At 43.2% G+C, this 16,369-nt stretch overlaps 1 protein-coding gene across 2 annotated transcripts in view; it reads right to left on the bottom strand.

Annotated features, from left to right (window-relative positions):
* Positions 1-16,369, bottom strand: part of Csmd1 (CUB and Sushi multiple domains 1) — a 1,661,894-nt gene that overhangs the window by 219,738 nt on the left and 1,425,787 nt on the right. For both annotated transcript variants that reach the window (XM_074055299.1, XM_074055300.1), the window contains exons 28-31: positions 13,209-13,347; positions 10,181-10,368; positions 5,791-5,985; positions 2,131-2,247 (exon numbers count right to left, since the gene is read on the bottom strand). In XM_074055299.1, the coding sequence (XP_073911400.1) occupies positions 2,131-2,247; positions 5,791-5,985; positions 10,181-10,368; positions 13,209-13,347 (639 nt within the window). The remainder of the gene's footprint in view (positions 1-2,130; positions 2,248-5,790; positions 5,986-10,180; positions 10,369-13,208; positions 13,348-16,369) is intronic.

Raw genomic sequence — 16,369 nt, 5'->3', positions numbered from 1 at the left:
ATGATTTAGAAGTTATTGATAAGCAGGAGCAACTCATCCTTCACTTAGTCATGTGTCAGGGTTGCTAAAATGTCATTCTAAATCATTTTGAACAAGGAATGGAGGTGTAATATTGGTTTTTTGTGTCAGAATTCTAGTGGAAAAAGCTAACTGGTTAGTTTTTTAACAGAATATGATGTTTGTGCCACTAAACCTTGTAGGCTGGGGAATTATAGTCAGTGTTAAGATGGGGCTGTGGCTTTTTCTGCCTCCAAATTATTGCTGCATTGTGATATGTAGCAATAATATGTAGCAACATTTAATAATGTGACATGTAGCAGCATTTCATAATAAGCCACAATCCTAGACGGTAACTGGATTCTATTCTACTCTAAATATACTTTGTCCTGAACGCAGAAAGCAATAAGAGTAGTTGTGATATGGAAATGGGAAGTGCTGAGCATTTTTTTTTCATTTTTCTTTTATTATTCATATGTGCATACAAGGCTTGGTTCATTTCTCCCCCCTGCCCCCACCCCCTCCCTTACCACCCACTCCGCCCCCTCCCTCTCCCCCCCCCCAATACCCAGCAGAAACTATTTTGCCCTTATTTCTAATTTTGTTGTAGAGAGAGTATAAGCAATAATAGGAAGGAACAAGGGTTTTTGCTGGTTGAGATAAGGATAGCTATACAGGGAGTTGACTCACATTGATTTCCTGTGCGTGGGTGTTACCTTCTAGGTTAATTCTTTTTGATCTCACCTTTTCTCTAGTACCTGTTCCCCTTTTCCTATTGGCCTCAGTTGCTTTTAAGGTATCTGCTTTAGTTTCTCTGCATTAAGGGCAACAAATGCTAGCTAGTTTTTTAGGTGTCTTACCTATCCTCACCCCTTGCTGAGCATTTAAGTTAAAAAAAATGTATCCCCTTCAAAGACAGAATCAAAGGTGAGGCTGAACAAGGGAGTTCAGAAAACTTGACCTGCTTAGAGTTGGCATTAGCAAGGTTGTGAGGACTGTCATCCAGCTGCTAGAAGCACAGGAACCCTCCAGTCCCCCTTTGATTTCTCAATGAAGTCTTTCTTACCATCTTCTGCAGAGAGTTCTGTGCATCTGTTCAGCCCCTGGGAAGCTTGTCCCTCTGACTTCAAGTCTCAGGTTACCACCCTCCTTGTCACAAAGCAAGAGAGCACTAGCCCCACCCTAAAACTCCATCTCCCTTGAGAAGGACCCAGGTTAGCAGCTGAATGGATAGCAGACCAGTGAAGTGCACCACAGAGGGTGGGAGGGCTCGTGAGCAGTGGGCATCCCACAGGCTGGATTAAATGCTCTCAGATGCCTGGGGAATGTGCCTCCCACGTGTAAGTTTCTTTTCTCTCTCTCTTTGCCATACTGGGTTTGAACTCAGGGCCCTGTGCTTGCTACACTTGAGCCACACACCCACCAACCCCCTTTTTTTTTTTTTTTTTTTGAGACAGCCTATAGCCCAGGCTGTTCTTGAACTTGCTTCGCAGCTGAAGCTGCTCTTGAACTTAAGAACCTCTTGTTTCTACCCCCTCCCCCAATACTAGGATTACAAGTGTGAGCCACCATGCCAGATCCCATATGCAAGCTTTTAAAAATGTTTTACAGCAACTGCATTCTTTTTATGTGCTTCATTTCTGAGTGGGTGACTGCTGACTTAATGTAAAGAAAAACCCTGATTATGTGCGGCTTTTCATTTCCCGTTGGAAAAACAGCAATAGGCTACAAGATTATAAAAGCTATCATGGAAGAGGAAATCTTCCTGGTTAGGAGCGAGAGTGACCACTGTGAAAGCAGAGTGACCAGGAGCTCTGTGACAAACAGAAGCTCGTGTGCAGCCCAGCTCAGAATTAGCATCCCTTCTAAAGCCACCACCAAGTCCCGCGTCTGGAGAAGCAGAATTCTGCCCCATGATTCTGGATGGAGATCCTGGAAGGGAAGGGAAGGGAAGGGAAGAGAAAGGAAGCACTGCACTTTTCAGGGTAAAGACCCTGGTGACCACTATTGGGATGGAGAGGGGGAACTTGCTGCTTCTACATGATTCTATGAAGAGCTGCGGTTTTTATCAAATGACAGAAAAAAAGCACTGGAAGAACATGACAATGGATTAAAAATAACAACTATTCTTACCAAATTCCTTTGGCACGGTTATGGAGTAGAGGCATATCTGGCCAGCGGTGTAGTTGTGTGGGTAGTTGGGAGATAAAACAACCCCTTCGGATCCCGTGTACTGGCCTCCACAGGGAGCTGCAAAGCAAACCAGCCAAGAATCACGAGCTGTCAATCATGGAGCTGCAGTGACAGGTGTCTGGATGGGACAGCTCACCTCCCCCCTCTGCTTACCCAACACTAAGAGTACGCTCAAGTTAAAATCTCGCTCTGCAGTGTTTCCAAGCGTGATAATGTGTGTAAAAAGATTTACCACATTAAACAAAAACTTTTCAACTTAGAATAGGAGCTAATATTATTTTCAAAACCTGCCTTAGCTATGTCCAGATATGAAAGCAGTGATGATAATAACAGAACTCATCCAACAAAGACAAATAATTACACGGCTCTAAAAGGCTTCATATCAATCATCATATTAATTTAAAAGATATAACAGCCTGTTTATGCTTTCTCTGGCTGTTATGCTGATATGAAGTGAAAAGAAAAAGCCGTGTTTTCATTTTTAGGTGTCGTTTGTCTTAACTGTGTATCTCAGAGATCTGGTGAAAGAGTCGCTAGACAGGCTCTGCATGTCTCTCCACAAGTTCAGTTTGAAACCGTGGCTGGAAGGTCAGAGCAGAAAAAAAGGATGGAGAATAACAGAGAGCTCAGCATGCGTGTGCCCGGGTGTAGGATGTGTGCACATCCGTGTGAGTGCATGTGTGTACATGTGTGTATGGTGAGTGCCTGTGTGTGTGCAGGGTGCATGCGTGTGGCTGTGTGTGTACCCACGTATCTGTGTATATGCATGTGTGTATGTGGGTAGAGTGTATATATGTGGCTGTGTGTATACCTATGCATCTGTGTGTGTGCACGTGTATGTGTGGTTGCGTGTGCACACATGTATTTCTGTGTGTGTATCCTGATTTCCTGCAATTACCTGACTGGCTTTGGCGCTGCTTCTGCTGAGAAACAGGCGAATAAATGTGCAGCGGGAGCACTGCAATGCGCTAAGCTTTGTGAAACAACAGGCGTCCGACAGGCGTCCAACTACAGCCAGCACTGTGTGCTCAGCTTTGAACTACGTCACGACAGACACTCAGTGTGACGCCAGGTGGGTTGAGACACTGCTGGGACAGGGTGACTCTGCCCCAACCCCTCAGTCCCCGTTTCCCCACTGTGCGTGGTCTCACCACTCCTCATCTGGGACACCACTGACGAGAGTTCAGAGTCATCCTCTGTATTTTAAAGTTTGTATTGCTTTCTTTTTTAAATTATAAATATTAACTAACATTAATTGTAGAAATTGACGTGTTCCCTGTGACATACATGCATACATCAGCCACCCTGCCATCTACCCTCCTTGACCTCTTCCTCCTCTCCCGGTTCCCCTTCTAGTTCCCATATTTCTATAGCACCTTTATTCTTGATGCAATTTTCAAAAACAAAAAAAAAAAAAGAAATTAGTGAAGCACATTTAATCCTTGAATGTTAACTAGCACACTATTAAGTCTTCATTGACAAATAGAATATTCTAGAGGATGGATCAAACTCCCAGACACAGTAGTGCTAACAGGAAGGCCCCTCACCATGATTTGCCACCAACTTCCCTGGTCCTTGTGTGACAATGGGTGGCAAACATAAGTCACATTCTTCAAGTCAGAGGACAACAGCTGAGACACCTGACAGCCCTCAGCCATTCGTGAGCTGCTGGTAGAGAGTTTACTTAACTGAGTGCGGTTTTTACGCTAATGGTTTAACTCAGAATAACTTTATTGTTCCAAGACACCTACACTGACTCCTTTACAACTTTAACAGGAAATGTTCTTTTTACTTTCAGATGCAGGACAATTCTACAAGCTAATTTTCAAAGCGGAGGTGTGTAAGAGATGCCAGGCCTCACTCTGCTGTGTAGATAATATCACCCGGTTTTATTTCCTCTCCACCTGCATCCATAACCCCTCAGTCTTATTTCCTCCTCAACCGTACAAATTCAACCTGGGTACTCCAGAACAATCTGCTCCTTTCTCCTGAGAAGATTAAAGATCAAAGCTCTAAAAATAAGTGTAAATAAAAGATGGAAATTCACTTTCTTTTAGCCCTGTCATATAAATTTCAAGCAGACCATTTTGCAAAAATAACCCTTTTCCAGCTAAAAATAATTCATCTATTTCAAATTTTACATTAAAGTATAAGTGAAAAGTAGAAAAATTCATCTCTGGTCCAACATTTTGATAGCTGACTTATTACAAATAAGAAACTTATTCTATCAAGGACATTTTGTGATGCATTTTTTCAGCTACACCTACAAAGACTTACTTGTCCAGGGGTCGAATCAAAGAGCATTGCTTGGTGATAAAATAGAATCTTTAAGAAGGTCAAAGGTGAAATGAAAGGAAACTGGCCTTCTGCCCTTTTACCAGCATGATGAAGGACAGGCATGCCGGGATGCTCTTCCTCAGACTTAAGTGACAGCAGCCACACTGCAGAAGACGTCCCACAGAGACTCAAATGATTTTGAAACTGAGAAAACTAGGTAGAGATTTTTATCGAATTCTTAAGTATTATTTTGTCCACAAAAAATTGAAAGTGTTGCTTTGGGGGAAAAATGACACAGTCATAAAAAAATACATGTATTTTGGGGGAGGCAGTGATACTGGGGATTGAACTCAGGACCTCGCACTTGCTAGGCAAATGCTCTGCCACCTGAGTACCACCCCCTACCAGTCCTTTTTGCTTTAGATTTTTAATTTTTTTCAGTGAGCGTCTTGTGCTTTTACTCATGGCTGGCCTGCACTGGAGTCCTACTTAGGCCTCCCGCATAGTAGGGATGACAGGCATGGGCCACCATGACTGGCTTCAAAAATCTACCTTAACCTCTTTCTCTCCATCCCCTTTCCTCTCTTTCTTTAGATATCTATCAATTGATCTGTACTCAAGAGAAAAGCACCTACAAAATGTTAATTCATATCTCCTATTAGATCAGATCTAAACTACCCAAAACCAGGAGCTAAAATTCTCAAGCTACGTAAAACAAAACCAATTCCCCTTCTAGAACAGATGACAATAGCTAATATACCAGCTAAAATAAGTGACGAAGGCCTGTCAATACTGACTCCACAATAATTCTGTGAGCAAGCCTCACCATGGGCATGGTCACAGGATTGCAGTACTGGGGTGGGAAACCCTTTTCTAGAGTGAGTGCATTGGGAAGAGAGGAAGGAATGGAGGGAGGAAGGGAGGGAGGGAGGAAGGAAGGGAGGGAGGAAGGAAGGAAGGAAGGAAAGGAGGGAGGAAGGAAGGAAGGGAGGAAGGAAGGAAGGGAGGGAGGGAGGGAGGAAGGGAGGGAGGGAGGGAGGGAGGGAGGGAGGGAGAGAGGGAGGGAGGGAGGGAGGGGGAGGAAGGGAGGGAGGGAGGGAGGGAGGGAGGGAGGGAGGGAGAGAGGGAGGGAGGGAGGGAGGGGGAGGAAGGGAGGGAGGGAGGGAGGGAGGGAGGAAGGGAGGGAGGGAGGAAGGGAGGGAGGGAGGAAGGGAGGGAGGGAGAGAGGAAGGGAGGAAGGGAGGGAGGGAGGAGGGAGGGAGGGAGGGAGGGAGGGAGGAAGGTAGGAGGAAGGAAGCCCTGTATTGAAGCAGTGGGATGCACCATTGCAGGTGGGCAGCATGTGGCTCCAGGAGGGCTTCCCATCGGCCCCGATGACACATGTGATGGAAGAAGGGTCCTCGATCTTGTAGCCAGAGTCACACTGGTAGGTGACCGTGGAGCCCAATTTGAAGTCCATTCCAATCCTTGTCCCGTTCATTATGTTCCCAGGGTCAAAGCAAGCTTCCCGGGGTTTCTCTGTAGAAAAAGTGAACATGATTGCTTGGAGGGAGCTTTCTAAATAGGTTTTTGTTTGTTTGTGTGTTGGCTTATTTTATTTAGGGCTTTACACTGTGACCTTCATATGAAAATTACTCAAAAATATTTTTGATTGGGTAATGACTGAATTGCTCTATTAATTAAATAAAAATAGGTAATTTATCTTTAATAAATTATATATTTTTTGTTTTAAACCACACTTTACTATAGAATTGCTATCAGTCATTTTCATTTAGGCAAAATTATACCATATTACATTTTAATACTTTTGCCCCTTTCAGCCATGGATTTTGATAATGTATTCATTACCAAATTGATTCAAGAAGACTCGAGGTTCTTTTTTTAACTTTTGTACTTTAGTCATGCAAACACAAATCACCCCACAGCTTTAGGATGAGGTGGGAGAACATGGCTTTGCGAAAGGAAGATGTTTGATTTGTGAATGTTCACAGCACTTTTTCAGTGATGACACTAGACTTGGAACACGAATGTGGAAGGGTGTCCTGATGCCTACTGCTGTCTGCACTGTTGAGTACAGGAGATGTCAACCACAGCAGCAAAACAGATGTATTGATTGGCAGGTATCAATAATGGTGTCTTGCATGTCCAGTCACCCCACAGTTTTATCCTCATTGTGGTAAGTGATGAGACCCATTGAAGGTCTACCGTGCACCATCATGAATGCTCACCTTCTCCCGACTTCCCAGGAATCTGAAGTACAGACAAGTCAAGTAATTCCCACAAAGACACCACATAGAGACCTGTCCATCCCAGGGTACTAGAGAAAACATCCAGTCTTGACTTCACTAAACTCTATCTGTCCCAAATACAAATACAAGATGGGATTTTTCCCCCTCAGTTTTGTTGTTATGCAGTTAACTTCAGTTATCTTCTGGTTGCATTAATATTTTAAAATTCCTATTTCAATAGACCTTCCAAAGCACCACTAAGGTGAGTGAAGATGTGTACATATCCTTATGTACTTGGCTTTTGAATCGTGTTTTGTTTATACACATCAACATCCTTCCCCAGCATGAGAGTTCCTAGTGACTCCAGAAACCTCTGGAGTTGAACTTTACAGACCTTCTGGTGGTTGATGTGGAAGTTATACTTCACTTTTTAACTTGAAGCTATGAAAATCTATTTGGTTGTGTGTGTCTGTGAGGATAATAACGCAGTTGTGAGTAGACGTGGGTAGAAGTAAGTGTTTCGGTTCTTTTCCTTTTGGTGTTTCCAATCTTATCCACAGCTAACATTCAGGAATGCTAAATCCTCTACCCATTGTAGAAAATCAGCGCCAATCATAGCCATGCAATAATCTCTGGGAAACATAAGTGAAGACTGAATTTCATTGCTTTGCTGGGGCCAATATTAGTTAAAGTGCTTTCGTTTCTCCCTCTTGGTGGTCTACATCACCGCCACCACTGAATGCAGACATTCCACAAGCAGGTCTCAAGAGGAAGATGGTAGCAGGCGTACCTGGAAGAAGAACGAGGCACAGTTTTGGGGACCCTGCATGATATCATCCTCCCAGGCCTGGATAAGGTAGAGTAGAAGAGGAAAAAAGCAAACAAACACACCGCTCCTTGGGAAATCCCACAGGAAGCAGAGAAGGCCTGTGTCACTGGGATTTTAGTATTTCTAGCTATCTTTTTAACAATCTATGGATCAGCGTCAGCTCAAGAGAGCTTTCTGGCAATTGTTCACTTAATCTAACTATCTGTTATTCCTAAAAGGTGGCTGCACCTACTAACCTGTTATAATTATTTTTTATATTTAATGAGGTATGGTCTACTTGCTTTCTTCAACTACATAGATGTAACTATGGAAACCTTTCCAATGGCCTGTATTTTGCTACTGTCAGTCTCTCTGCAAGGGCGCTGTGCTGGGTGGAGATCAGCGCTCTCTTATTTGCTATGTTGAAAACCTCTTTGGTGGCTGGGGCTGTAGCTCAGTGGTTGAGTGTTTGCCTAGCATTCATGAGTCCCTGAGTTCAAGCCCCATTACTATGAGGGGAAAAAATCAAAACGATTTGGATGTTTTAAGTGGTAGCTGACATTTTCATAATTCTTTGGAGTGGCCTTAATTCCCATACAGAGCACAAAACATTTACTTTAAACACATAGAGGAGCAAAAATTAAAATGGTGGGATCTGCACCGTTATTTCTTTCCGTTGTTTAATCAGTCATTCAGCAAATGTGCCAAGCTTCTTGTGCAAAGCACTGGTCTCTGTCCTCATTTACTTCACCACTAAAAACTGAGCATTTTCTCAGTGTGTGTCTGTCAGGCTATATCCATGGCCTCTCATCCTTTTTGATCACCTATTGTTTCAGCCTCTTTTAGCTTAGTCCACGGTTTGGTGAAAAGGTGCTTATGCAGCCTCCTACTTCACACCATGGATTTAGAGTTGGGAGGCAGGCGTTCCTCCCAGTGAGCCTTGCCTAATCTGTTGGTTCCATTGACAGTTGGGGATGCTCAGTGATAAATCACCGGTCCTTCTTCTGCTCACAGTCTGACAGGTTTCCTAATGAGATGACTTCATAACAATGTGTTTTGCCATCATTCATGTCTGTTCTACCTAAGAATACCTTCCGACCTTGGGGTCTGAATAGACATGGGCCAGGTCCCTGGGGTGGCTGCAAAGCATGACTGCCCCATGCCCCTCCTGTTCTCATGGCATCTAACTATGGATTCTCGCTGCCCCTGGGGCTCGCCCGGGGATATGGGAGCTCCATGCTGCTCTTCCCTGGGATGTTTTCCCATGGACCCCAGAGGAGAACTCTGCAACCCTGAGGAGCTACAGCCCCTACTTAGATGGCTGCTGTGGTTGCAAAGAGCCCAGCTGGAAAACAGGTAGCGTTTTCCTCCAGTCACTTGCCCGTCACTCTCTGTGCCCTTCATCCACTGGACCCAGAATGACCTAGAATGCCAGGGAACACACAGGGGCTCCAGCAGGCCAGGTCAGTCCTCCTCCTGATGTGAGTTCCCTTGTTTGTTTGTTCACTTGTTTGGGCTTGTTGTGGTTTTGGTGATCATAGAATAGGCCCAGGCATGGTGAAGAACCCTTCAGTGACGCTATGCAAATGCTGTTTGTCACTATTTATAAACATGGCAGCTTCCACCCAAACACAGGATCCTCCTCTGGTTGCTGAGTTGTATGACGTTTTTATTGCGCATTTACATAAAGACCCCCTAAATTCACAAATTTTGATGTTTTGGGAGAAAGATTAATTTTCTACTTAAATCCATATAAAGAAATACAAATCCATTAAAGAGGTAAAAGATAAAATGTATCCTCTAAAGCCAGGCTTGATATCACACTGTGGGAGGCAGAGCCAGGAAGATCATGAGTTCAAGGTCACCCTGAGGTATAGAGAGAGCTCAAGGTCAGCCTGAGCTCCACAGTGTGACCCTGTTTCAAAGGAACAAGTAAAAACACATCCTCTATTTTATTTACAATTTTCTCTACAAACTGAACTCAAAAGTTTAAATAAATATAAGTAATTCCACTGAAATTTGATAAAACACTCATCGCCGTAAAGTGGTATTTTGATAAATCCTCTTTCTCATTCTATGTGTTATACTTTGTATTTTCCTTGTTCACACAAGAAATGGATTTGAAAAACAAATATTTGTTTTCATGGGCTCAGTCACTTAGGGAGGATTTGTGCATGGCTTTGTTTTTCTTGGATATAACTGGCAGGGCAAGGTGGATTTCAAACCCAGGTCTGCACGGTCACAGCTGTCATAAAGACAACGCCCTTAGGTGAGGGGACGGAAGGGACAATAGATAGCTTCACAGTGAGAATAGTGAGGCAACACTAAGCCATTCAGATGTACTTAAATTCAGACATTCTAAAGAAAGAACTCAGAAGATGTGAAAGTGCATCTTGAAATGATTCTTAAACATCACTGCATTATTAACGCACAGTAATTTATTTCCAAATGGCTATAAATTTGGGAGGTAAATTCCCTATCCCCTTTTCCACAGCTGAAGTGGAAATGTGTCTCTGGAATTTTTTCTTCACTAGAGAGGTGGGACTCTCTTCCTCATCTAGGGGAGATATATGACAGCAATGAACGTGTTTGGCAGATATGCAAAACGTCATAAAATAATGTTAACAGCTAAAATAGTCCTGTTGATGTTTCACACAAACACAGTTCATTGAAATACCTTTAAATTCAATGGCGAACCCCGATAAGCCCACAGAAGCATCACTCCGAAATGCCAGGAAAAGGCGATTTCCACTGCTCTCGATTCTTTCTGGAGCTTGGGAGCCCTGGAAACTCCCAATTAGAGGGCTGTTGGAGTCCTCCCCTTCGTAGATGTGTAGGAAGTCATAGCTGGGCTCCATATTGAAACTGAAAGGCAAGAATACATGCGATAGGATACACTCAACACACACCTGCCTCACTGTCCAGAGATGAAGTCTTTGCGAGCACAAAGCATTTTCCTTTGCTTCTTTATAATAATTTTAATAACTAGGACAATCAAAACATTGGTTATAATGATAGTCAAAATGTTAAAATAGCAACATCAATTGTAATAAATATGATTGGTGTTTTGAATAATGACAATGATACTTACAACACAATTTCCAAGGTAGTGAAAAGGAAACGAATCATAAGAGCACAGGTATTATATTCTTTCCCTGTTCCCATGAATTTGCTAATGAGATACAGTTCAAAGAACGAGGCTCAAAAGGAGTGAATTCCCACTAAGATTTGATTTTTATGTGAACACTGTTTCAAATATACATATATGCTTGGTATATTCTGAAAGTTTTGTAAAGTTTTCCTTTCTTTATTTTGTCTTTAAAAATGTAATTGTCTCATGATAAATCAGCCAATGGTAGATATTTACAGTGGCAAACGAGGGTTAACATCTTCACATTAAGCACAACCACATTGGATATGCCAATTCTCTCTGTCTTGGGTTCTCTCTCTCTCTCTCTCTCTCTCTCGATATGTCTGTTTCTCTCTCTCTCTCTCTCTCTCTCTGTCTCTCTCTTCTTTTCTAATATAATACAGTCAACCCTCTGGACTCTTTCTTCATTTTTGTGATGTGCTGGCTGACTTGTCTGTGAGCTTTAAACACAGGCATTTTCCCAAGAGATACTGGGGTGGCCAGATGTGTCTAAGAGCTCGCTGTGGTCAGGGCCAATTAACGCATTAGAAGTTGGTTTGAAGTGGCTGTGTTGGCCAGCCCTGTCCTCTTCCTCCCTTCTCTATGTTGGGTCCCGGTGTCTTTGACAAAGACTCGATGCTGGCAGCACCCACTCTCTTTCCTGTTTGAGGCAGAAACTTTTGGCAACTGGAACAGAAAGAGTTTTTGTAATTGCCAAGGGATTATCAGGAATGGCAGGTGTCTCCCCATGTGTCCACTGCATCCTGATAGGCACAAGAGAACTTGGGAGCACACACCCCACCCTGCGCAGTGCATCTCCTGCAGGTTAAGGCTGTATTCACTCTAGCATGACATCCCTGCACACACTGACTCAAGGAAGTTGCATCAGGTTTCTTAATGTTTGTTTGCAAGTCCACTGAGATCAGAATAAGAGCGAAGGAAGGGACTTACTAAGTTTAGGAAGCTACTAGTAGGAATTGTATCCACTGAGTGGAACTTTATGGGGTAGTAAAATTCTACAGATTATTTATTGAACACTGAAAATACAATGTTACACAGAAAAAGCCATATTTTGCCTGGTCTTCCTTTTTAAATATACCATAGTTCATGCATAGAAGTCTGGAGTTAAATCTATAATTATAATGGCTCCCTTTCTTACGACCTTTCTTATTTCTATCTCTGATAGTTGTGCATACTTATAATAGACCCAAGTCTATTGTCATAGGGACCAACTATCATAGGGAAAGCAATAAAGCCTTCCTATCCAAAGACCCCGAGTACCAGGTGGTGCCACAGGACGCACAGGTACTTCTGGCCCCAGAACTCTATCCCAGAGGTTAGTAAAGCCAGACTCCCATCCTCCCCACAAAGGCATGCCTGAATTTAGTGTCACGTGTGAGTTACTGGATTTAATAACATCCTTTATCACTCATCCCTATAGACTATGGAGCCGGGGATTCTAGTTACTTCCTCCCAACCATGAGACCCAGGTGTAAGAGTCCCAGGAAGACTCCCACCAGAGCACCTGCAAACTTCCCAGTTCAGGGAAGCTATGAGAAGACACTGCATACACTAAGGGCTCACAGGATCACAGAGCTGCACTAGGCTTAGGGTTTAAAGGAAAATGCTCCAACCAAGCTATAAAGACACCCAGCAATACAGACAGTCAGTGTTCACAGGTTTTGGGTAGAGCTGAGTGTCATGAAAGTATCTGTGCTTTGGAAAATTTGTAGCAGCTTAGTAAACTCAGGAGACAATGGCTTATCACCCTGCTTAAGACAAGGGTCACAGGCACGTGAAAGCATCCTGACTCAGAGCTCAGGAGATGGGGAGAGAGGCAGTCACCCCTGGCCCTGAATATGGCTGCAAAGGTCCTAGGAAAAGAAGCCTGTTCCACTGCCAGAAAAATAAATATAACTAGACCACTTTGCCTTGGAAGCTACAAGATCAACGGGCAGCCTATGGAATGATAAACTATCACGTCCATTTAATTAAAAAATCAAAGCCTAGCATTGGATAAGATTTTGGGATTCCATAAAATTTAATTATCACGTACTGCATATTAATGAGCATATTACAGGATCTATTTTGAAATAATTTTATCCCATACTACTGCAGGCATATTTAAGACTGAGGTTCAGTAATTCAAATCCCTCAGCATTCACAGTTTGGGGAGCTTTCATTTGTTGCAAGTCCCAAGTATGTTAGACAGTCTCGGTGCTGCCCTAGGAATAGACCATGGAGCTAGGAGACAGTGACCAGAAATTACACTAAGTATTTCTATGTCATGCTCTCATTACTGTTGTGACTATTCTGTAAATTAAGCCTTCCCATGAGGAAGAGGCTGTGTGCCCGACCCACAGCATTTGAAAGACCTTCAGGGGTGTCTTACAACTGAAAGCTCCCGGGCAAAGCAGTGCATCTCAGCCATGTCACCATGCAGCCCGTTCTACCAGAAGACACAAAGCTTGGGACTCAGCGAGACGAAAGGCGGACTCTCCAAAGGATACGCGTACTCATTTTTAGATACGACATTTTAAGTCCTCCCAAAAGAGGTGTTCCGTGAGAGATGTACCTTTTGAAGATCAGGGCAACGACAAAGTCCGGGTTCACCTTGATTCTCCAGTCGCACTCTTTCCCAGGAGGGTACGGCTGTGGGTAGTTAGGGGATAAAATGACTCCTGCTGGACCCGTGAGATTCCCTCCACACGCGGCTGTCATAGAACAAAAGTCGCAGAGGAAAAGTCAGGGGAGACAAGAAGGCCGAGCAATGAAAGGAGACATTAGAGAATTATTTTAAAGAGGGCTCAGTGGTCAGCCTTTCCCCATCAAAGACACCAGGCGCCGTGATCTGGAGAGAACTACGAGATTCCCAAAGCCTACACATCTTCACGTAATTGTGAAGCATTTTGGGGGGGGATTTTCATACCTCTAAGAAATAAAAGTTTCTTCATATCATTTTAAACTTTATCCAATTAAATTGGACAGAATACTTAGTCCCCACACCCAACACCCACACACACACTCCTTGGACAGAAAAAAGTCCCCGTGAATGACACCGTGTGGTCCTCTTAACTCTTTTGCCAAGGCCTAGGCTTTTACAAAGTCATGTTTACTTCTTCTAGAACACACCCTCCACATTTGTAGCTAACACCTAGCTAGCACTGTTCCTTGATCATAAGTATTCAGGAAATCTTTGTTGAGTGAGAAGATAAATGTCATTTTACATTTTGCACAGTTTTTTCTTCTATGTAGGTCTGGGTTGTTTTCAGCACATATCAAAACGGCAAAGCAAACACCAAGTATTTCAGTGCCGTTTGGGAATATCTAATGAACAGGGACTAAAACTGAAAACCTTATCTCCAAAAGGACATTCTTGAATATAGTGCATAGAACATTATGTTAAAAAGACCATTTTATGTGCTAACAAGTTTAGTTTGTTTTTGCAAACTAGGTTTGAATTAGACCTGTCCACATTACAACATTAAGGCAGGAATTATGAGATGTGATGTTCTTAGTATGATCATGATTTGTTCTTGAATCTGATAATATTTAGTATTTTTCCTGCACTAGATAAAATTTCTCTTAAATCTTCTATCACAAGGACTTTGGTAAAACATGACACTTGTAAGCATGAGCGTTTTAGATTTCTGCACAAAGGCTCTGGGTTTAATGGCTCTTTATAGAGAATCTGTGATTTGTCACCAGGTTGTTGTAAAATATCATCCCAATTAAATCATAGTACTCCTCCTAAACTAGAGACCTTATTTCACATTACTGACCAAATATGCATTTAGAAAAAAATAAGTGGAGAATAAAATGTCCTAATGACTGACCTTTATCCACAAAAAGACTGCTTTTGTGTAAATAAAATGAACATACATTGTGCAGCACGTACACTGCACAATTTTCAGGGATGTCTGGGTCTTCAAAATATCACCTAACATTCCTAAAACTTGGTTTTCACAAAGAAGAAATACAACCGAATCTAGTACCTTTGTTATAAATTCAAAGGCAAACCCTGAATAACATCACAGGAAGTATTTATAATAGCTTCTGAAAGGTGTATGCTCAAAGTAAGGCATTATAACGGTCATAAAAAGATGAAAACCTGATGTCTTCTGGCACCTGAATAAGCTACGTGTAGACCATCGCCCAGAGCAGCCCCAGAGTCAGGTGGATGCTGACAGTGTCGGGCAGGAGGAACGGGGCCTTTGAGGTGGAGAGAGAAGGCACCTGGTGGTCTCTAGAAGATTCTATTCCACACAGGGTTTGGAAGATGAAAAAGAACAGATTGGGGCACTGTTCACAGGTGCCACCAGCAGGTGTCCAGGAATGTGATGCAGATATTGACGCAAAGGAAGCTGGGTGTCCTGTCTTATTCTTGCTGTTCTAGGAGGCCCTGCAGGTGAGGCTGTTTAAATCCTGGGACATGGTTGAGTGGCCCTGTCTAGCCTTGTTTGTTCTCTCTGAGTCTTGTGTTCTTCATTTTAGCTCCATTAGGTTTTAATTAGAGAGCTTGCAAAATGTTTTGGATGGGTTTAGAATTTAGTAGAAAATGCAGCTCAGAGACTGTGGGAAATTCCCCAGGGAGAATGGTCACTGAGGCAAAACCCCTACCTCCACCTCCACACAGCCAGAATCTACAGAGGGGCTCCTTCCCCCATCAAGGGCGGGAGCAACTCCTCTTCAGCTCTGTTAATGAAACAGATCAGCATTCTCCATCAAAACACTTGAACATTCATGCCATTAAGTGAGATAATTAATCTTTAAATAGTCACCCTGAAGGTCGGGGCAGGCTGCTGCCATCAAATGGGTTTCTGCAAACTCAGGGTGCCTCTCTGCTTTCCAGAGCTCCGTAGGATTTGGATGTGAGGGCAAGCGGCTGCAGGCTACCTAAGCAAATGGAGGGTTTGAGGGACACGCTGCTCAAATTAGAAAGCCATCTGTGTCCTCTGGGCTAGAGAATTAGTCCCTCAGGACTCAGCACAAAGGCCACCAGGAGGAGGTCCATTGCAAGGGGCCTCTGGGAAGAGAAAGAAGGAGGGGGCGCCCAAGCCGACCATGGAGGAGATGAGATGAGCAGCAAATGATACGGTGGTGAAAATGTGGATCTCGTGGAGTGGGTGAGAGGCTTGGAGAGCTTCTGCAGAGAAGAGGGAGCAGAGCCAGACCACGGAGGGAGTAAGGCACTAGTGATAAGAGGGGCAAAGAGAGTAGCTAGCCAACCTGGGCAGGACAAATTAACATGGCTCGAAAGTGTAGGGAAAAAGATTCAGCCCCATGATTAATTTAAAATGCCAGTTACAACAAGGGCTCGTCACTTCCCACCCATATGAAGTCTTAAGGTTAAAACTATCATTGGCTGTGAGTTTGAGTCAGGGAAAAGAAACACATGGCCAACAACAATGTCAGAATTCTGAAAGAATTTTGGAAAATGTTCTGGACAGATGTAAGTTTGTAGAAAAATGGCATTCATCAGTAATCCTGGGTGCGTTTTGCAGCAAGAATGTTCATCACAGCTCTCGTCATAGGGAGGGGCCTAAGCAATTTAATTTTTAGTAATCAGGGACCAGAGGCTTCAACACTGTAGGCTGAAGCTGAAGATACCAGAGAGTGTTGTCTGGTTAGGGCCAGCAGAGCTACATTCCAGAAAGATGCTGTTCGGTCATTAAAATCAGTAAAAAATATATCATAATACAAGAGACAGCATGTACTGATAAGTAAAATCTGCAA

Source organism: Castor canadensis, chromosome 14 (genome assembly GCF_047511655.1).
Source record: "Castor canadensis chromosome 14, mCasCan1.hap1v2, whole genome shotgun sequence".
Taxonomy (NCBI): Eukaryota; Metazoa; Chordata; class Mammalia; order Rodentia; family Castoridae; genus Castor; species Castor canadensis.
Note: the sequence above shows the minus strand (reverse complement) of the source record. Positions and strands in the feature narration are given on the sequence as shown.